Genomic DNA, 22,079 nt, shown 5'->3' with positions numbered 1-22,079 from the left:
AAGTTTACATCAAACGCCAAACGCTAACAAAATAAACGTGAGCATACGTGTTTAATAGAAGCTTCTTGAATAGGTATTATCCTTATTTTAAAGAGGAGGAAATTGATTTATGTGGATAATGGAGTCTGCATCTGTGTCTGAAAGATCCTGTGCTCTTAAGATTTGCTGTAGGAATTTCAAGATGCTAAAATCAGCATGTGTGCTTTATAAGCTCATGGCATCTTTTATATTTTTCTGAATTGCCCGCTGGCAACAGATAGCTCAAAAATAGCTGAATGTTTTTTATGCAGATTAAAAAATAATTTCACTTTAATGTTTTCAAAGCATATTCGTATCAGTTATCTACACTTTACCCTTAAAATGATCCTGAGCTGTATCAAGTGGGTATTACTTAGTATGTGTTACACATGAGGAAACTTAAATCACCAAGAGGCTAAATGCCTAACTTTACATAGGTTTTTAAAGGCACGACTGAGTCTGGAACCCACCCCCTCCTGAATCTCACATTTGCGTTAAGTCTTTGAACACAGAAATATTACTGGTCCGTGGCTAGCAAAGGCTGTGGCTAGTTTCATAGTCCAACTGATAATATTCAGTCCTTTCATAAAGGTTATGTTACTGTAATATAGGCAGGAAAGGCTTTACTGGCTGCCCTGTGCCAGAAATAACCCTGGCAAGAAGGAATTAAGACAGCTAGCTACCCTCCTAGTTTCTGTTGGACTTGTCAAAGATGAGGCAGGCCAACAATAAAGGGGAGTTGAAGAATGTGGGTGGGACTGAATTAAGCATATCCTGTTTGCTGGGCTCTGTGTTTTAACACTTAGTATCAAAAACAGACCTCATTGGGTACACAAAGTGTTAGGGCTGACATTCCTTGACAATAATGGGCTGAGAAACAGGCTCCCTCTAGAAAGTAGGAAGTTTATGTAGTCTCTAGGTGACAATAGTCTGTACCATGCCCTAGTCACTTACAGTCTGCTGGGCTATATTTACTTGTTTCGACTTGCCTGGGCCCTATTAAAAAAGGAGAGCAATATCTGTTTTGAGAAGAGCTTTATTAAAGTAAAATTAATCTGAGAGTGGCATATGTTACAGAGGTAAAGGGGGAAGAAGACTGGATATGATGATCTAGGTGTCAGGGCTTGGCAAACTTCTCCTGTAAAGGGCTAGATAGCACTTTTTAGATTATACAGTCTCTGTTGCAGCCATTCAACTCTGTCACTGCAGAAAGCAATGATAGACCATGTGTAAGTGAATAGGTGTGGCTGTGTTCCAGTGAAACTTTATCCACAAATAGGCTGTGGGCCAAATGTGGCCCTTGGGCTGTGGTTTGCTGACCACTAAACTAGGTATAAAAGGATGATAACTGTGGCCATGTGGATGCAAAGGAAGGGATTGATTAGAGAGATGTTCAAGTGAAGTAGTCTGGCTTTAATGTATCACGAAGCAGAAGCTTCTGTGTGTCATGTTCTACATGTGGAGAAGTTTCAAAATGCTGCTCGTGACATGTGCTATAACGTCTGGCCACAAAAGAGCTGGGCTTGTAAGAGGCTATGCCCCCTGTATCGATGATAAAAGTCAAACCTTCTCAAGTGCATGTTGGTTTTACCTAGTGGGTGTTAATCAAACACTGACACTTGGGAGAATTTTCTTTGAGATGCTTCCTTTCAGTAGCTTGTGTGTAGTAATTGTCAGAAGATCACATTTTGTCTTGGTTTTTCTTCTAGGGGCTTCAGTGGATGGAGAAACCAAGCCGAGACCCTCATTATATTCCCTGCAAAACTTTGAGGAAATGGAGGCAGAAGATTGTGAGAAAATGAGCAATATGGGGACTTTGAACTCTTCCATGTTGCACAGGAGCACAGAGTCCTTGAAGAGTCTAAATTCAGAGTTGTGTCCAGAAAAAATCATGCCTGAGGAGAAACCAGTAGTACATCTGCCAGTACTGAGAAGATCCAAGTCTCAATCCAGACCACAGCAGGTCAAGTTTTCAGATGACGTCATTGACAATGGAAACTATGACAACATTGAAATCCGGCAGCCTCCGATGAGTGAAAGGACTCGAAGACGGGTCTACCATTTTGAAGAGAGGGGATCCCGGTCTCATCACCATCGCCGCAGGAGAAGTAGGAAGTCCCGTTCTGACAATGCCCTGAATCTGGTCACAGAAAGAAAATACTCTCCCAAGGACAGACTGCGGCTTTACACCCCCGATAACTATGAGAAATTTATACAGAATAAAAGTGCCCGGGAAATCCAAGCATACATCCAGAATGCTGATCTGTATGGACAGTACGCCCATGCCACCTCCGATTACGCACTGCAGAACCCAGGAGTGCCTAGGTTTCTGGGACTCTACGGTGAGGACGATGATTCCTGGTGCTCCTCCACCTCCTCCTCCTCCGACTCAGAAGAAGAAGGATATTTTCTTGGACAACCAATTCCTCAACCCCGGCCACAGAGATACGCCTACTATACAGATGACCTTTCGAGCCCAACTTCTGCACTCCCCACTCCTCAGTTTGGTCAGAGGACAACTAAATCCAAGAAGAAAAAGGGACACAAGGGCAAAAACTGTATTATTTCTTAACCTAGTAGCTGTGGGGATCATATTTAAACTGCCATTAACCATCTTGAATCCTATCTTTTTTCTTCATAGGAAAGTTGCTAAAATAGTTTGAAGTGCTTTGCCCATGTAAATGAGACCCCTGCTGCTGTTTACAGTGTCAGATTAACCTTTGGAAGGTGTGATTTCTCCAGTTTGCCCTCCTTGGATGGTGCCAGGTTGATGCCACATCTTGTGCCTGTCAGGTGCATTACAGCCCTATGTAGCGGTTTTGGTCTCCAATCCTCAAGAGACTGTCAGGAGGTGATTGGACAGGGGTGTTGATTTTAGACAATGGAGAACTCCCGCCACCTTTGTAAAGTGATAGTGTGTGTCCTTTGTCTACACCAGGTTGGCCCAGGTCCTGATCAGTCTGTCTTGTTGTGCGGCATGCACGTAGTCACGCTGACCCAGCCAATACTGTGCATCCCATCGTGTGAGGCCACCTCGTCCCCTTTCAGTTAGCCAGGTAAACGCTGCATTGTATTAGCTCCAGCTCCAGATTGAAAAAGATGTTGCTATTTATAATGTAGTATTTCATAGACTTAAGTGTATTCCTAATTTAACGGTGCAAATATTAATGTACATACTGTACAGTTCAGATTTTAAAGCTGATTATTTTTATATCCCTGAATTGCAAGACATTTGTTACACTGCAGTGCTAGATTTGTTGGAGAACCAGAAACAGCATTTATGGATGAAATGATTGCTTGTATTTTAGTCAGGGTTTATAAGCTTAGATGGCCAAATTTATATTGCCTAGTGATGGAAAGTTCAAATTTTTTGATTTTTTTCAATATTAAAAAGGCTCTGTATGCATGGTGGGGCTATGTAAATACTCTTTAAAACTATGGCCCTATTAATCTTACGAGTGCTATTTATGGGTCAAGCAATGTAAACTGTATAAATGTAAAAACAAACAAAAAAAAAACCCCATACATATCCCTGGAATATATGGTAAAAACAAGTAGAAGCTGTTTGGGTGAATGTTTTTTTTCCCCCCTTGGGGATGGTAGGGGGTGCCTTTCCCATTTTCAACAGAGTGGTGATTATTTCCTGGGAAGAGACCAAAACTACAAGGATCTGCTTTAGAGGCAGAGGACTTTGCAGATTTAGTATTTGAAGAGAGGCTATTCCTTTCCTTTCCAGCTAACTTGTTGGCCTTTTTCTTTTAAAATCTTTAGAGGATGCTGTGCCACTGACTACTTCAAGTTTATATGAGGTTCTGTTTCAAGGAACAATGATCTTGAATTTGAACTAATGAGCTGATATTTTATGTGCAATTCTTGCATATATGTTTCAGTCCTAAGTAAGGTCCTAGTGGTACCTTGGACCTATAGGAAGGTATTTAATAAATGCTTATTAATAAATAACGAACTACCTTTCTGAACACAGATATTTTCAAACATATCCAGGTAACTTCTGTTTAGCTCCCCTGTTCAGGCATGATTGCCCATTCTTATACCATTAACAGGCCACCATTTGACTCCTGCACATCCCCTTGTTCCTACTAGTAAGTGGGAAATAGAACTTGAGGCCCAGAGGCAAAGCTGTCCATGTTTACTGGACTGGGGAAAAGCTGTTAGGCCTTGGGGAAGGGGGATGTGAATCCAAGAGATAAACGAGTAGTCTAGCATCCCCTACACCCATCCCTGGAGAGGGCAGGGCTGTGTACGTGGGATGGACAGAGAACCTTCAGAAACACACAACTGGGGAGAGAGCCACTTACTCAACAAGTGTATCATTATTTCCGTGGTCTGGTTCATTTTAAAAAACATAGCCGTGAAAAGGAGATGCATGCACATGCTAACAAAAATCAAAACACACACACACACACAAACTCAAAAGATAGTGGCGTATCTCTTTTCACTCTTCATCTCCAGTCCATCAGGTCCCTCCCCAGAAGTAACCACTATTAATCATTTCTAGTGTCCTTCAGATGTTCAAAGCATATTTATGTAAATGTTTCTTTTAAAAATGGTAGCAAACTATACATGCATGCTTAGATTTGCTTTTTTCACTTTATGTGTGGACTTCCACATTAGCACAAATAGGTCTACCTCATTCTTTTCAGTGATGGTATAATACACCATAATCGACTTAACCATGGACTTGAATTTCCTCATGGATAACCTTATCCTGCATTGGCATATATGCACATAAATTCTGAGCAGCATAATTCCTGGGACAGAAGTGACGCATTTATAATTTCTTTTCCTCCAAAAGAAATCTGCCTGATCAACATTTACACTAACAATGTACAAGGGTGCTTGTTCCATCACAATCTCACATAAACAATTAGCAAATTTCTTGCTTTTGAAGACCTTTTCAGAACCTGAGCTGCCACAGTGGGCATCCTTTTAGAAAAGAATGCTGTGATGTGTTGTTTAGAAAAGACGAATAATAAATAGTAAACACTGATACATAGTCTGGAGAAATGTAGGTATGAACCTCGCTGTCCTCAGTAGTTTTCAAGTCATTCTCAAAAGATTAGTTCCTTTTGCTTCTGGCAACAGAGGGTCATGTAGATTGCTAAAGGCTTAAGGAAATGCATAACCTTTAAAGCTTTTAACTCTTGGTTAGTGGCAAAAAACAAAACTAGCTACAAAGGAAGGAAAAGAACTGCCTTGCAGTTCTGTGAAGAATTAGGCAAGAAAAGGAAGCATATAGTTGCCAACAGGTGTTCACAGATTTGGTTAACAAGAGTGCAAAGTATCTGGTCAGGTGGGTCTCAAGATAAATATCAAATGTTAAAACACTGTCTCTAATCTCTACACCTGTGAGACAGAACCCTTAACTGTTGCATTTTCCTCACTTCAGAGCAAATTGAACATTTTGCTTAAAGCCCACGAAGGGGCACCGAGTAAAATGTCAATGGGGACTCCTTTCGGCTCTGATTAAAAGAAGAAGATTCATTTTGTGTATGCATCTGCTATACTTTTTGCTCTGCCTTCTAGTTCCTGAGTTAAATAAAACGCACCAGAAGTAAAAGGAGGTATCACTTGCTGTCTAGCCCTCTTAGATACAAATCATGGGCCTTCTCAAAATAGTAGTAAAACTGGAACGGGCACCCAAGGCTGCTAGATTTCCAGGGATGGCACATGTCCCTGCCCAGCTGGTTCTTGGGTGATGGGTCCTGAAAGTATTGGTGTGGATAAATTTCAGGAGTGCCCCAAGGATTTTAGCAGAGGTATTATTAACACAGCATGGGCATACTTTGGTTTCTTGAGCTCTTCTTTTCTAATGGACACTTGACTACTGCCATGGAAAGGAGAACGAGTGTTGCTGGACCTCCCTTCACATTCTTAGAAACCAGGAATTTAAACATTTGCCAAATCTCCCGGCTTCTAAATGCTAGCGACAAATTCAAACATTTCTGAAACACTTTGAACAAAGTGAGCCTGCCATTGGCAAATCTCCAGTGCATGGGTTCTCTATTCTGCAGCCTGAAGGTGATTCCCCATTCCTCAGAGCTAATGAGGAAAGGCACAACTAATTACTATTTACAGAAATACTTGTGACCTTTTTTGATGCACAAAGGAGAAAAACTGAGATAAAATTCTAAGAGCCTCATTACCAATTCAATGCTGGTAACACAATTATGATAAAAATTCTTTTTAGTCAAATGAGAAAGTAGTTAATTGCCTGGTTCCATTTGCTAGCCATTCTTTGGAGTGATCTAAAACGGGAGGTGTGCTTGTGCACAGTCACAGGGGTTTTCTGCTAACACATTGGGAAGGTTCCCAGGTAAACTGGGCCAAGGATAAATGAACAGGAGCAACTGAATTTTGCACTTCTGAGCTCAAATTTTTCCAAGGTCACAGAATCATAAACTTCACTAGGGGAATGAAGTTTAACCGTAGCTTCCACAAAATGGTTTGGGAAGCCTGTATGGAACAAAAACATTGGGTATATATAGACTTGGCCGCAGGACTTGAGCTGATTCCTTATTTTTGAACAGAACCAGCTAGTTGGTGAAGTATTCCCATTTTAGGGATCAATTTTAGCCTCAGCTTTTCTTTTGACAAAGGAAATTCACATCTCTTTACTGCTGTGTGTGCACAAGGTGCTGTTATGTCAACTTTAGACGTAACTTGTAGCCCATTCTCTGAAAGCATTTGATTCCAAACAACCATTTAAGAATATGAAGCCAGTTCTAATACAGTTGGGGAGCCTGGGTGACTCAGTCGGTTGAGCCTCCGACTTCAGCTCAGGTCATGATCTCACAGTTCATGAGCTGGAGCCCTGCATCAGGCTCTGTGCTGACAGCTTAGAGCCTGGAGCCTGCTTTGAGTTCTGTGTCTCCCTCCCTCTCTGTCCCCTCCCCTGCTCAGTCTGTCTGTCTCAAAAATAAACATTAACAAAAATAATAAAGAATATGAAGACAGTTCTCAAAAATGCCAATACTTGTCTTCGTGTTTCTAGATAAACGAACCGAGCAACTGACAACAGAAAAGATGGTTCCTAATCTAATACAAACCATCACCAAGCTTATCTTGCTGAGTGGTACAGAGCCCACTGGATGCCAGGATTCAGGAGATCTGGGTTAGGAGACACACCTCTCTCATTAACTCCAGCAGGTGAAGTGCTCTGACCCAGTTTCTACTTCTGTAAAATGAGAGTGCTAGGCCACCTCAAGGGTTTCCTTCCAGCTTCAGTATTCTGTGGAGACTGAACTGAATTTATAGGTCAGAAAAGTCTTGTAGCATAAAGTGTTTTTCCCTTTTCTGACTCTCTCATTTACCAACATTTGTGTCTGGCAAGGATTCCCAAAAGGATCTCTCCAAAGAGGGAGCAGGGAACTTTTTAAAGGGTTGGGGCTTTTTTCAGTTAATCTATTAATTAAATGCTTGGGACTCAGTGGGCATGGGTTAAAGTAAATCATGAGGAAAAAGTCTGAGGATGGTTACTTCCCTATCCGTGCCTATACTTAAAGCCGGCTTTGTCTTCATCAAGTAGACAGTTGGGAGACTACATAGAGTATGTTGAAGGCAAGTATGTTCTATTTTCTTCCCTCATGTTATTTCTCTCCAATTACCTAAAGTTTTGTTTTGGTTTTTCCCCCCCTACATCGCAGAGGATTGCTACTGGTAGCAATCTTGTTCTTGAATCTCTGAATATGTTGTAAGCAAAGCTGAAAAGGTGTTAATTATGTTTAATTAATCTTGGTTCCCAGAATGGGTGAGTTGAATTACCAAGTTCCTTCCACTTAAATGGCTCTTCTCAAACTCTACCATAGGCCCAGGTACAGCGACCAAAGAGCTGAGTCCTGGGCAGCACTGTAGTCATGAGGGTTCTAACCCTACGTGCTAACTGCCTCATAAAAATTACCCTGATGAATCTCAAGTGGGTTTTACAAAATCGCTCCAAAACAGAAGTCATAGGAACCAATATGGAAGGTAGTAGCAACTGAGGATAAAATGGAAACCAAAAACCTACTGAACTAGGATTTGAATATTCTCAAGTTTTTTAAAAAGTTATTTTTCTGTCTCACTCATTACATTACACATTAACTGCACATACATCAAACAGCCAGTGTGTGCTAGAGTCAGGATGTTAACCTAGTTCCAAATGAACACCAAACCTTTCATTTCTTCCAAGAACACAGACTCCAGAGTTGAAGGATTTGGATACAACTCTGCCACTTCCAGCTATATGACCTTGGGCAACTTATAACTTCTCCTGCCCTTGATTGTAAAATGAGAATAAAATTTTCACTGGCTTATTATATGTGCAAGTGTAAGTATAAATCAAAAAACACTAGACGGGTGGTTCTAACCTTATTCAGATAGTGAAATAACTGAAAACTATGGTGCTTCTCAGAATCCTATGAAGTATTTGATATATTAAACCTGAGATATATTTTAACCGACATCCAATATGGTACGCTATATTCTACTCTAAAGAAGTAGAATACAAAGTTTAAAAGAATAGGAAATTTCTGCCAAAGCAGGGCTAGTCCCATACCCTTAGCTTACCAAGGTGCGGGCAGGTCTCCCCACTTCAGGACAGGGACGGGCCATGGAGGCCATGGGCCTTGAAGAGGTCAAGCCACTCCAGGGGATAGGAGATGAGGGAGCTCCGTCTCTCCTCTTGGACCCTCAGCAGGGGGAGCAGGCTGCTCCTATGTCATAAAGAAAATGTGATTCTTACACAAGGCTCACCTCTCAAATGAATATGCCCTGCAGTGTTCACAGACCACCACCACGAGGGTGTCATCAGGCTGTGGTGGTGGGAGGCCATGCCGGTGGGAGCCCTCAAACTGCTAATGCAGAAAAGGAAAGGAAAGGGGAGGAAATTAAAAGCTAGCACAGAACAGATACCTCGGCCTGGTAAGCTACAGCTCTGCTGGACTGCGTTTTCTCTCCCCTCCCATGGCCCCCCCCATCACAACACACAATGCACACACACTCTGCTGGACTGCATTTTCTCTCCCCTCCCGTGGCCCCCCACAACACACAATGCACACACACTTTCTCATCCACTGGGGGCTGACCCTTTTCGGCCTCAGAAGCCTTCTCCGCCTTCCCCACCAGGCAAGCACAGGCTGTTGGCAGAGGAGGGCACCTGGGATCTGGTGACAGAGAGGAACCCAGTTGGCCGTGCTGGACTCACTTAAAGGTACTGCAGACATTTGGCCAGTGTGTCTTTCTCAGGGGTTTGATCACAAAGGATGGACTCTTCCCACTTGGAGGATGAAGGGACAGCACACTTTCTGGTCACTGGATCCTCTCCCTTTCCCCAGGCAGCTTGTCCAGCCTTACCCACACAGTGAACCCTCCCTACCCTCAAGGAAAACAGCAGGGTCTCCGCCTTTCTACCCAAGAGTAGGGGTGCCAGCAGGTGCCCCCAGGAACTGGGCCAAAAGGGGCTTTCACTGAAGGTGCAGACCTGCAGGCTGTATGGCCAGTCAGCCAGGGCAGCTCTGTCCCCTTCCCACCTTACATGGATTCCAACCAGGAAAAATGTGCTAACACATGGGTAGCCTAGGCGGTGGTTACATACCTCACACGTCCTCTTGCAGCAAGTGTCTGTGTATGTTGTGGTTTTTTCCTATTTGATATGTTCTCAAATGTTTATATTTCAGTAAACTTCTACATTTTCATTCACACACAAAAAAATGAAAAAAAACTTTAAGCCTTATATAATTTCAGTGATAATGGTCTAACATTAGCACACTATTAGTCTGTGGAACAGAGCTCAAAAAACAATGTGCTATATATTATCGGGCTGTCTCTACCGCTATACAAATGTGCATCAGGCTTTATTGATATTTGTCATCAAGTGAGATTTTAAATACAACTTGGAATTAACTCAGTGGACTGGCCTTTTTTTTTCATTGTATTTTTCATTGTATCATGTTTAATTGCATACCCAATGTGAGGTTCAAACTCACAACCCCAAGATCCAGAGTCAGATGCCTCACAGACTGAGCCAGCCAGGTGCCCCTTGGCAAAGCCTTTTATATACTCAGTCCCCATTACCCCAAGATCAATTATTACAATGGAAAGGCAGGACTTGTACAGCCTGCTGAGAACCAACTTCAGTGAAGCTAACTCTGAAATACCATTTGCATTAATTTGAACCAAAGGTAAGCTGCTAACAAAAAAACAATAATGTGGCTTAAACAGTGAAGAAGTTTATTCCTCTTTCACCCAACAGTTCAGTACTCCATGTGGTCATGTAGGGATCCAAGTTCCTTCCATCTTGTGGCTCTGCAGCAAATCAAGGCTGAGTTGCTATTGCTACTACTTTGGGAAGGAATAAAGAGAGACTACAAAGGAGCACATCCACTGTCCTAAGGGTCCCAGCCCAGAAGAAGAGGTACTTCCACTCAAATTCCATAGGAATGGACTCAGTCACTTGATTACACCTAACTGCAAGGGGGAACACAGCAAATAAAATCCTAATTAGCAGTCATGTGACTCGATTTCAACTCCATTACATGAAAAGGGGGAGAAAAGATTCTGCTAACCGCCTTAGTTACTATTACTAGTCTTCCTTCCTCCTCCCACTCCCCCACCTTTTTCACTGAATTGAACATCAGTGTTCTCAAGAGAAAAGGCAGGAAGGAGATGGTAAACGTACTATGCATAACCCACAAACCCTCATCTGGCAAGCAGAGTGTGCCAACCTGAGCAGCATTATAGCTGTCAAGCCACCTGGGTGGCTGGATGCCCTCGACACTGAATACAGTCTCCAAAGTTGTCACCAAAGAATTGTCAGAGCTTTTGGAGTTTAGGATCCCTTGCAGGAAACTCTGAAATGAAGCTGAAACCACTATGCAATGTCTGGGTGCAAGCAGAATCCTTTCTGAAGGGGAGCTGGCCTGCCCTTTCTTCAAGGTGTTCTGGATCTATAAACTGGCTCAGAGTTGGTAAGCGGCTGAGAGGCTGTGGGAAATTAGTGTTTTGGGCAAGAATAAATACAAAGGTAATATCTTCAAAGACAGTATTTTCAAATGTCATTCTTGAATGAGTAGAAGAAAAAGGATAAAGCTAAAAACATTCAAAATCATTTTCTGTTAACCAATCTTTTCCTAAATTTGTCCCCTAACATCTTTCCCAACCGGCTTCAGTCATACAGGCTTCCATCTTTCCCTGTACCATTCTCCTCTTCCTAGACTTCTATTACTTCCCCTTTTCTGCCTGAATAAGTCCTATTTCTCCAAGACCTATGGTCAAATGTCACTTCTTTTGTGAAGTGTCAAGGAATACAAGTAACTACAACATTCCAAACTCTGCTAGGAACCAGGTCCCAAAGACACGGTTCCTCCAGAGGTTCCATAAAAAGGTTAAGATTTTAATCCTACAATTCCCTGAAACGCAGATTCATAATTACACAATTACTGAGCACTTCTGTGTGTTCAATCTTATCTCATTTAATTGCTTGCTCAGATATCAACACTCCTTAAGTCACCAAAGTTAATAATTTCTCAATTCTTCCATCCTGCTGCTGAGTGGGTGAACTGAATGAACATTGAGTAATCTTGCAGTAGGGAGTAATAAAAATCTACATTTCAGGAAAATACTTTAAGCCTGTTAAAGAGAAAAAAAAGACAATCCAATTATTTAAACCTGGTTGCTTTATTTTGCACTTTTAAAATTCACAAAAAGCTTCACACTATCTGCTTTCTCCCTGTTGATCATCAAGGCTTTATGGTAAGACAATGAAAATTTTATCATATCAGCTGGGCATACTCAAAAACAATGGATACTTTACAAACAAATTAATCAAGAACATTTTGTAAAATACACACTCTCGTACACATCTGAATTCAACTATCCTAAAACTGGACTTTAAAAAGCTGTCAAAAACAAACAGAATTAACACTGACAAGCCTACCAGAATAATGCTGATGGCAAGCTATAAAGAGCTTTAAATGTTGAATATAATTTGGGGAAAGGAGAGAAGAAGAAATTATCTGTTGAACCTACAATTAAATGCATCTGTAAGCAAAACCTCTAGCTTAATGAATTTCTAGTTTAATGAATTTCAACAGAATGAACAACTCATTTGCCTTGATGGTAGTTTCTTAACTTTTATTTTTAAACATGAAACATCTTGACTAAAGGAATTGAATCCTGGACTTAGAATATTTAAGGAAAAGAAAAACATGGGGGTAGGGGAGAACCAACATCAGTACTTTCTTAGTCTTTTCTTTCTAAAGTGGTAACAAAATCACTGTTCATAATTAGGAAAGAATACCAGAGGTGATATGTGGGGTTTAGTTTCAGCTTATGTACATTTAAATGGCAAAAATAAGAGTTCAAGGCAGTCTCATATAAGAAACTTAAGAAAAATAATTATGTTCAATTAGTTTTTACATTTGTGGAATGGGACAATACATATTTTGAGGCACCCATATAGGATCCACCAAAATTATTTGTACTGCTGATTCCATTTTTAATGTAATTTTTATCTACTCTGGGGTAGCTCTTTAGATAATATCAATGTAAGCCACTAAAGATAATGCCAGAATTCAAGTGAGAAGAGAATGGAAATGGAAAGAGGGATGGGAGGATAATGAAACTGGGTAGTAATAACAAGCATGATTTTAAGGTTTCCTAATGCCACAGAAATACATATTTTGGCTAAATGCCACTGGGCAGCTGGAAGTGATCAGGAAATGAGTGGAATATCCTAATGGTCCCAGTTAGATTTTTAAGTAACCCGTGATTTGGATGGCTCACTCATGGAGAAATGTTTACATAGACTGTTTGGTGAGGGGTAGTTGTGCTGGGCTTACTGCCTACTCTGCTTTGTTTCTTTAAAGAACACTTTTGAGGGCTAACGATCCCTAAAAAAGGGCAACACAACAAAGATCTTGTTACAACTACAAACAGATATAAATAAAAGCATAATGTGATTAACAAAGGAATCTGTAAATGGTTTGATCGTGGATATGTTATCAATGAACTTTTCTTGAGATGGGAAATATGGGCCTGGGAAAAAAATGAAATTCCACTACTTCATCATATTCGAAATTTTTCTATTTCAATGATAAGTATTTATTTATTTATTTAGAGCAGCAGGCAAAAGTTTATTAGAGTATAAAATCAGAAAGTAAAAATAGTATGAAAGCTCTCTTTACAGAGGGGACATTGGAAAGTGAATGCCTCTCAATTAGAAGTTTTTAAAGAAATCTCAACTTGAAAATAGCTCTCATCTTTCATCTCAAATTGCCCCTTCTCTTAGCTTTATATATGATATTGTTTAAGACTCAGACATCTGTGAGACTGGTCAGGAGTTTCAGGATTATTTTAATAGAAGACATTGAGTTGATTTACTTGGAAAACAGGATTTTACTATGAGGTCTTTTTAAGATTTAAGTGCTCTATTTTATCATAATGGGAATTAATCTTAAAGCAAATATTCTGTAAAATACTGGAGTATTCAGTTTATTTGGATAGTATACTTGAACATATTAAAAGTTACAAAGCCTAAAACAAGCAAGCAACAAGTCAATAAAATCACAACTCAGAATTCTAACATTTTCACATGGTATCACTGACTATGAAATGCAAAAAGACTATTAATGTTTAAGTGGAACGATCTCTACCCTATAAATTATATACTATGTGACCAAAACAAATGATCGCATACTGAAGACTACAGAACATGAGCTGTTCTCCAACACTGCTTTTTCAAAGCTTGAAAAATTAACTGACCCATCATTTTAGGGGGATAAAAGGTATGGATTAGGAGGTTCTACATGTGGATTTAAAAAATTCTAATTAAAATATCTTAAACTATTTTAGATGTTTATTTGATATCGGAAATGTGGTCGACTATCATAAAGTATTTCTCTTCATCACAAAAATTCTATATATTAAGGATTTACAGAATCCAAAGGAAAAAAAAAATCTAGAAACATTTTTTTTGCCTGAGCAATCTTCTAAAAAGGCTCTCCAAAATCTTGACTAGAGGTGTCATACTCTGCAATGAAATGTTTGAGTTCCTCAACACACCTCTCACCTATTTCATGTAAATTCTGTCTCAATGCAAACTGTATAGACTTTTCTAATGAAGGATCTTTTTCAATCAGCATTTTCACAACCATCCCGAAAGTTTCACAGTCTTGTCGGTAAACCTAGAAAGGTGAAAATACATTGTGGTTAGCTAAAAGTAAAAATAATTAGCCCAACATTGAGCTAATGCAGTTTGCAGAATTACGATGCTAAATTCAAAAAGGGAGACACAATACAATTGAACCTTCCTCACCCTTGAGTAGTTACTACTGTCAGATGCTATGTAAACTTCTGAGATTTGCAGATAATGAGTAGAAAAACATTGATATACCACGTCACTGACTATAGAAGTTAGGCATGGCATTTGTCAGCATCAGGCAGTACACTAAAAGGACATCAAAGAACAAAGGCTTGCTAGGTAAGGCACATTCATGGCTTCACTCATTTGCTTGTTTGGAAGAAAAAAGTTTCTGAGCCCTAACTTTGGATTATTTGTTTGAATCATGACCAGATGACAAATTCAACAACAAACAACAAACAAACAAAGAGACGAAACAACAAACAAAAAACAAAAGACGAAAAGTATCTATTTGAAAAAACTTTTCAGGGTGCCAGGGTGGCTCAGTTGGTTAAACGTCCAACTTCAGCTCAGGTCATGATTTCACTGTTGGTGAGTTGGAGCTCCACACTGGCCTCTCTGCTGGAAGCACAAAGCCCACTTTGGATCCTCTGTCCCCCGCCCACGCCCTCTCTGCCCCTCCCCAATTCTCTCTCTCTCTCTCAAAATAAACTTTATGAAAAGTAAAAAAACAAAAACAAAAACACCTTTGCAAATTCTATTTAACCACAGTTAAAGTCACCAAGGCAGAGTTAAGATCAAAACAATGTTAAACACACAAGTTCATGCATGTGTATACATGTGTATGTATATATAAACACACACATATATACACATGTGTATACATGCATATAAATTTTCTACCTCAATATGTATTTTTTACTTCAGTATGTACATATAATCCTTTTCAGTGACAATGAGATATTTTTCCTTGTCCAAAAATTGCTAAGTATTCTCCCCAGTAAATATCATTTCCTTAATTTGTAGTCACAAAACGCAATTTAGATTTCTTTGCTATTTTCCATACTATGTAATTCATGTATTTAAAGAAAATTACAATTAAGTATCCATGAAAACTAAGTGAAATACAAATTATCTGATTTAAAAGAACTGTTACATGAATTTTAATTTTTCTAAATTTAACAAAAACAGTCAATATAACATGTTTATTCTCTGCAAAAGGATTTTTTTTTTCATTTTGAAAAACTTTAGAAAGAAGTGATTTGAGACATTTGGTTTATGAGTTTTTATTCCTCCAATGATCACTACTAGTTGTTGTGGTAGTTGCTGTTATATTTTAAATGTCTGAAATATTTTTCCCCTTAAAAATAGCTATTTAAAGAAGAATATTTAATTCTGACTTAATACTAGGTTGCTGGATTATACTAAATTCATTTCCTTGCTCTTAAAACCATTCCACAAGCCCCAAGGAAATTAAAAGAATAAGTTCTTCAATGAACACAGAACAGCCCCCCAACACACATGTTTTTCTAAATAGTGATGAAATATACTCATAGTAGCCATTAAATTTAATTCAGCTATCTAAACAACCATTTATTCCAGTTTATCCTAAGGTTTATGTGGCCCGGAATTGATATTACGACTCTAACAAACCAACTGAGAGAACAGTACACCATTCACATGATACTATATGTGATGGCAAGGCAATAGAGCACTCTGGCTGGTTTAACAAACACATAGTACCGAAGTCAAGCCAATGCAGTCCCCATGGGGGAAAGTCAGAACCATGATGTTTCAGTCTTAGTGGAGGCAAATTCCTTACCAAACCAGTCAGCCCACATAATAACAGCATTCTAACATCAACCACAGGCCTCAGCAGACCACTTTGTGGGTGGCCTAAATTTTACAGGCTTCTTTATAACAGATGTAGTAGATGAGGATAATGTTACACTGTGAATTAACCTGCAGATTCTTTAATGTAAATCCACTTTACCTAAACTGTAACTCTTCGTTTAGTATATTTACTGAACATAAATATGCTACACATTTGCATATCAAAGATAAAAACACATTAAAATGTGTTTATGCATTTATTTAAACTGTAAACTACTGTCACTCTGGAGACAAGATAATACAAGCATTTAAAGACTATTTTCTTTTTTAATTGTAAGTCCTTTTTGAATTATTCATTGAAACAGGCAAATTTTTGTATGTTAGCTGACAAAAACAACCAGAACTGCCCAAAGCAACATAATTCTCTATGAAAGGGAAAATTTTCTAAAAGACTATTTAAAATGTACTGGTTGGACATTGGACAGGAAATAATTAGTTTTTTGTTAAAGGAAGAGCCTCACCCTCCAACGTTTTATAAATAAAATTCACAACTGTCAGAAACCTATTTCCGAAATCTGTTCCACAGTAAACTCAATCCCGAACAGGAAGGGTGTAGTTATCTGCAGGAGAGTTTGTTTGCTTATGGTCCCTAGCTGGAAATGCATTAATAATCTTCAAATCTGATATCTACAGGCCACACAGGAAGATTTTTTTGTTGTTGCTTTTTCCCCTGATTGAACCTCACTGAAATGGGAAGCAGGTTAAAGTATGGGTGGGGTTTACATAAACTACATAGAAATGCAGTTAAATTTGCCAGGGTGATGAAAACACTACCCAAATGCGGTTTCTCACAGTACTTTATTATAGTGGCCTGTGATAATAGTTAGATTCTTACAACGTATTCCTAGGAGTAAAGGAATATGACAAAATAAAACTATCAAGGCTTTTTACTATTAACTATGCTGTCCAATGACTGGAAGGATAGTATCTAGCAAGTTTGTTCTATCTGTAATTGCTCATAATGACATAAAACTCCCTAAAATGTATATCATTTAGTCCTTACCTTTGTGTCCACAAAGAGAGAAACCAAAAATTAAGTCAATATAAATTGTTAGGAGAATTTTCATTTCAGACAAACCATCTTTATCATTTGCATTCAAGTTCTCTAAGAGCACTTTGGTGGAATGGTAAAAATTACAGAGTTGTGCTATCTAACACAGTAGCCACTAGCCAGCCACAGGAGGATACTTTTGCAGATAGGATTATGTTACAACTTTTGGATAGGGAGATTATCCTGGATTATCCAGGTGTGCAAAATGTAATCACTTGGAGTCCTTTAAAAAGGAATGAAGAAGAATCAGAGAAAGAGAGGAAATGTTACCACATAAACAAAGGTTGAGTGATGCATTTTAAAGATGGGAGAAGGAGCTATCAGTCCAGGAATGCAAGCAGCCTCTAGCAACTTACTGGTCTTTACCTGCAAAGAAATAGAGTCTCCCCTAGAGACTCCAGAGGAAGTGCAGCCCTGCAGATACCTTGATTTGCTCCTGGTGAAACCCATTTTATACATTACACATTCTTCTCAAGCTTACATGAAACATTCACCAGGATTCTGGGCCATAAAACATACCTTAACAGATCTTAAAGAACAGAAATCATACCAAGTATGCTTTCAGATCACAATAAAATTAAATTAGAAATCAAGAGAAAGTAGCTAGAAAATCCCCAAACATCTGGAGATTAAACAACATACTTCTAAAATCACATGGATCAAAGAAGTCTCAAGAGAAATTATATTTTGAACTCAATGAAAATACAACTTATCAAAATTTGTGAGATGCAGCAAAAACAGTACTTCGAAATTTATAGCATTAAATACATTTAGAAAAGATGAAAGATACAAAAGTAATAATCTAAGCTAGGAAACTAAAAAAAGAAGAGGGAATTAAGCAAAGAGAATAAAAATTCCAACTTCTGTTCTAGCAGAAATCCATGAAGGTGAAAACAATAGAAAATTGAATGAAACCAAAAGCTGGTTCTTGGAAAAAATCAAATTGATAAATCTCCAGTCAGGCTAACCAAGAAAAAAACAAAAGACAAAACTAATTAATATCAAAATTGAAACAGGAGTCATCACTACAGATTGATCTCCTGGACATTAAAAGGATAATCAAGGAATATTATGAATAACTCTATGCCCACTAATTTGTTAACTTAGATGAAATGGACCAATCTCTTGAAAGACATAGTCTACCAAAACTCAAACAAGGAGATACAGATAATTCAAACAAGCTTACATCTATAAAAAAATTTAATCAGCAATTAACATTACAAAACAGAAAGCACTAGGATGAGATGGTTTCACTGGTGAATTCTACTAAACACTTACAGAAGAAATGATACCAATTCTCTACCAACCAAAACCAGACAAAGACATTACAACAAAGGAGAATTACAAACCAGTCTCTCAAGAACATAGATACAAAGGAAAAAAAAAATCCTTAATACGATATTAGCAAATCCAAGAATATATAGAAATAATTATGCACCACAACCAAATGAAATTTATTACAGGCATGTAAGACTTGTTCAACATCTGAAAATCAATTAATGCAATCCATCACATCAATAAACTAGAAAAGAAAAATCACAGGATCAGAATACATGCAGAAAAGGCATTTGACAAAATCCATTGCAAATTCATTTGTGACAAAAAATGTTTGCAAACTAAAATAAATAAATAAATAAATAAATAAATAAATAAATAAATAAATAAATAACTTAATAAAGAAAATCTACAAAACCCTAAAGCTGACATTACAAAGTAAAAAAGTAAATGCTTTCTTTAATAAGGAACAAGACAAGGATGTCCCCTTTTATCATTCCTATTCAACATTGTACTGGAAATCCTAGTTAATGTAATAAGACAAGAAAAGGAAATGAAAAGTATACCAAGAGAAAGAGAAATAAAACTGCATTCACAGATGATATGATTGTCTATAAGGTCCCCAAACTGACAAAAAACCTATTGGAACTACTAAGTGCTTATAGCAAGGTCACGAGATTCAAAGTTTACATACAAAAGTCTACTGCTTTCCTACATACCAGCAATGAACTATTTAAATTTGCAATTAAAAACAGCACATGCAAACACATGTACATACACAAAGTATAAATTTAACAAAATATGTACAAGATCTATATGAGGAAAACTACAAAACACTGATTAAATAAAAACAAAAAAGATATAAAAAGATATATTCTAAGATCATGGATTGGAAGACTCAATATTGTTATGATATCAGCACTTCCCAGCTTGATCTGTAAATTCAACACAGTTGCTGTAGAAATCCCAGCAAGTAATTTTGAGGATAATGACAAACTGACTCTAAAGTTTATATGGAAAACCAAAAGACCCAGAATAGTTAACACAGTGTGGATGAAAAATAACAAAGTCAGAGGACTGACACTTAGTATAAAGTCACAGTGATCAAGACGACTTTAAGTCTTACTATAAAATCATAGTAATCTCAACTGTAAGGCATTATCAAAAGAAGACAAATAGATCAATGGTAGAGAATAGAAAGCCTGAAATAGACTCATATATAACTAACTAATCTTTCACAAAGGAGCAAAGGCAATTCAATGGAGAAAGGACAGTCTTAAATAAATAGTGTTGAAACAAATGGGTAATCTAGGTATAAATCTTACATATTCCAAAAAAATTAACTCAAAATGGATCATAGAGCTAAATGTAAAATGCAAAACTATTAATACTTCTGCTAGATAACAAGAAAAAAATCTAGATGACACCAAAAGCATGTTCCAAGAAAAAAAATCGTTACACTGGATTTCATTAAAATTAAAAACTTCTGCTCTGTGAAAGACACTATTAAGAGAATGAACAAACTACAGACTGGGAGAAAATCTTTGCAAAACAAATATCTAACAGAGTACTGGTATCCAAAATACACAAAGAACTCTTAAAACTCAAAAATAAGAAAACAAACAACTTGATTTAAAAATGGTCAAGGGGGCATCAAAGGATGGTTCAATTGGCTGAGCGTCTAACTCTTGGTTTTGGCTCAGGTCATGATCCCAGCATCATGGGATCAAGCCCCACGTAGGGCTCCATGCTCAGTGTGGAGCCTGCTTGAGATTCTCTCTCCCTCCCTCTGCCTCTCTCCCCCACTTGTGCGTGCTCTTTCTCTCTCTCAAATAAAAAATAAACAAATAGATTAATTAATTTAAAAAATAGAAATGGGCAAAAGATCTGAACAGACACGTCACCAAACAAAACATCTGGATGGAAAAGAGGCATATGAAAGGATGTTCAATATCATATGTCATTAGTATACTGAAAATTAAAACAATGAGATGAGATACCATTACACATTTATCAGAATGGTTACCATCCATAACACTGATGACCCCAATTTCTGGTAAGAATGTTAAGGAACAGAAACTCTCATTAATTGCTGGTGGGAATGCAAAATGATACAGGCTACTCTGGTAGACAGTTTAGTGGTTTCCTACATAGCTAAACTTAAAATCTGAGCATATGATCCAGCAATGGTGCTCCTAGTTATTTACCCCAATGAACTGGAGACTGTGTCCATGCAGAAACCTGTATACAAATGTTTACACCAGCTTATGCATAACTGCCCCAAACTGGAAGCATCCAAGATGTCCTTCAGTAGATGAATGGATAAACTGTGAGTCGTTCATACACTAGAATAAGTTTTGGTGATAAAAAGAAATGAGCTATAAAGCCACAAAAAAGAGGAACCTTAAATAGTTATTATTAAGTGAAAGAAGTCAGTCTAAAAGGCTACCCAATGCTTGATTCCTACCACATGACATTTTGGAAACTGGCAAAACTATAGGAACAGTATAAAGATCAATGGTTGGTAGAAGGGGAAGCAGTAGGAGGATAAATAGGTGTACATAGCATCTTTAGGGTGGTGAAACTATTCTGTATGATATTGTATATAAAATCATATATTTTTCATTTGTCAAAATTCACAGAACTATATGACACAAAAGAGTGATCCCTAAAGCCAACTATGGACTGTAGTTAATAATTATGTATTGGTACAGTTGTGATTGGTGAGCCAGTATCACAGCAATGCAAAATGCTAATGAGAAGGGAAGCTCAACGAGGGAGTATTTCTTACTTTCTTACAATTTTTATGTATACCTAAAACTGCTATAACAAACAAAGTCTATTAAAATTTTTTTTAATCACACAAATGAAAAAAAAAGAGGGAAAGTCACCTCGTCCAGTCTCAGTTTCAGGACCTACAGACCTGAGTATGCAGTTATAATGATTAAATGAGGTAATAAAAAGCACTCAGAATAGTGCGCCTACTATATGGGAAGCATTTATGTTAGATATAGAGATGCTGATGATGAAAGAGAAGAAACACCTGTTCTGTCTAGAGAAGGGAGTATTAGAAAATGGTACTGATTCTTTGAACATGAGATGTTCACTCGAGGAAAACCAGAGAGAGGAAAAGGAAACATCATTTTGGGGAAATTCAATGGGCTTGGCATAGCTAGAGTGGTGAGTGTATTCAGATCATGAAGAGCTTTTTTCCCCAAAAGTTTAGACCTCAACCTATAAATTGGCAAATAGCAAATGGGGAAAGAGCTACAAGGAGGAATTGGATCCTTTGGATGTATCAGGGAGAGAAAATGGCTATCAACATCAAGGGCTTGTGAGAGCCTAGACAATGAATGTCATGTGATATGCTAAAGAAAGGTGAGATTAGAGGCTTTACAGTAATTAAGAAGCAATACAGATACAATAATGTGAAGAAAGATAAGTGGGAGGTTTAAAACTTTTACTTATTTCAAGAGAGAGGGTATTGGGAAGGGGAGATAAGCTCTAGTATGTAATTGAGGCACCTGTCAAGAAGCGGAGTCTGGACTTCAGGAGAAAAAAACAGAGGAGGAAAAAAGGGAGGGATGGAGAAAGACAGGGAAGGAAAGACTAAGGGTGGGGGAAGAAGAGATCTTTAGCATTAATGCCAGCTAAGACCATGGGAGTTCCTTGAAATAAGGAGTAAGTTCTTTCTAGCTCCAATGT

The 22,079-nt window shown here is 38.2% G+C and overlaps 2 protein-coding genes and 1 long non-coding RNA gene across 21 annotated transcripts in view; 2 read left to right on the top strand and 1 right to left on the bottom strand.

Annotated features, from left to right (window-relative positions):
• Positions 1-6,823, top strand: part of PRICKLE1 (prickle planar cell polarity protein 1) — a 114,367-nt gene extending 107,544 nt beyond the window's left edge. For both annotated transcript variants that reach the window (XM_042946273.1, XM_042946275.1), the window contains exon 8: positions 1,728-6,823. In XM_042946273.1, coding sequence (XP_042802207.1) covers positions 1,728-2,590 — 863 coding nt within the window. In that variant the 3' untranslated portion in view covers positions 2,591-6,823. The remainder of the gene's footprint in view (positions 1-1,727) is intronic.
• Positions 1-22,079, bottom strand: part of PPHLN1 (periphilin 1) — a 247,493-nt gene that overhangs the window by 11,714 nt on the left and 213,700 nt on the right. For 11 of the 18 annotated variants that reach the window (XM_042946278.1, XM_042946284.1, XM_042946287.1 and 8 more), the window contains one exon: positions 13,129-14,198. In XM_042946278.1, coding sequence (XP_042802212.1) covers positions 14,004-14,198 — 195 coding nt within the window. In that variant the 3' untranslated portion in view covers positions 13,129-14,003. Of the gene's footprint in view, positions 1-2,451; positions 2,538-8,583; positions 8,730-10,814; positions 11,644-13,128; positions 14,199-22,079 lie in introns of those variants that run through there. The other 7 variants (XR_006204793.1, XR_006204796.1, XR_006204792.1 and 4 more) reach the window with 3 other exon arrangements.
• Positions 8,739-10,533, top strand: LOC122224444. The gene is made up of 3 exons (XR_006204797.1): positions 8,739-8,937; positions 9,142-9,226; positions 10,268-10,533. It is a non-coding gene; the product is annotated as an uncharacterized LOC122224444 (long non-coding RNA).

This window comes from Panthera leo, chromosome B4, assembly GCF_018350215.1.
Source record: "Panthera leo isolate Ple1 chromosome B4, P.leo_Ple1_pat1.1, whole genome shotgun sequence".
NCBI classification, from domain to species: domain Eukaryota; kingdom Metazoa; phylum Chordata; class Mammalia; order Carnivora; family Felidae; genus Panthera; species Panthera leo.
This window is presented reverse-complemented; position numbering and strand designations above follow the sequence as displayed.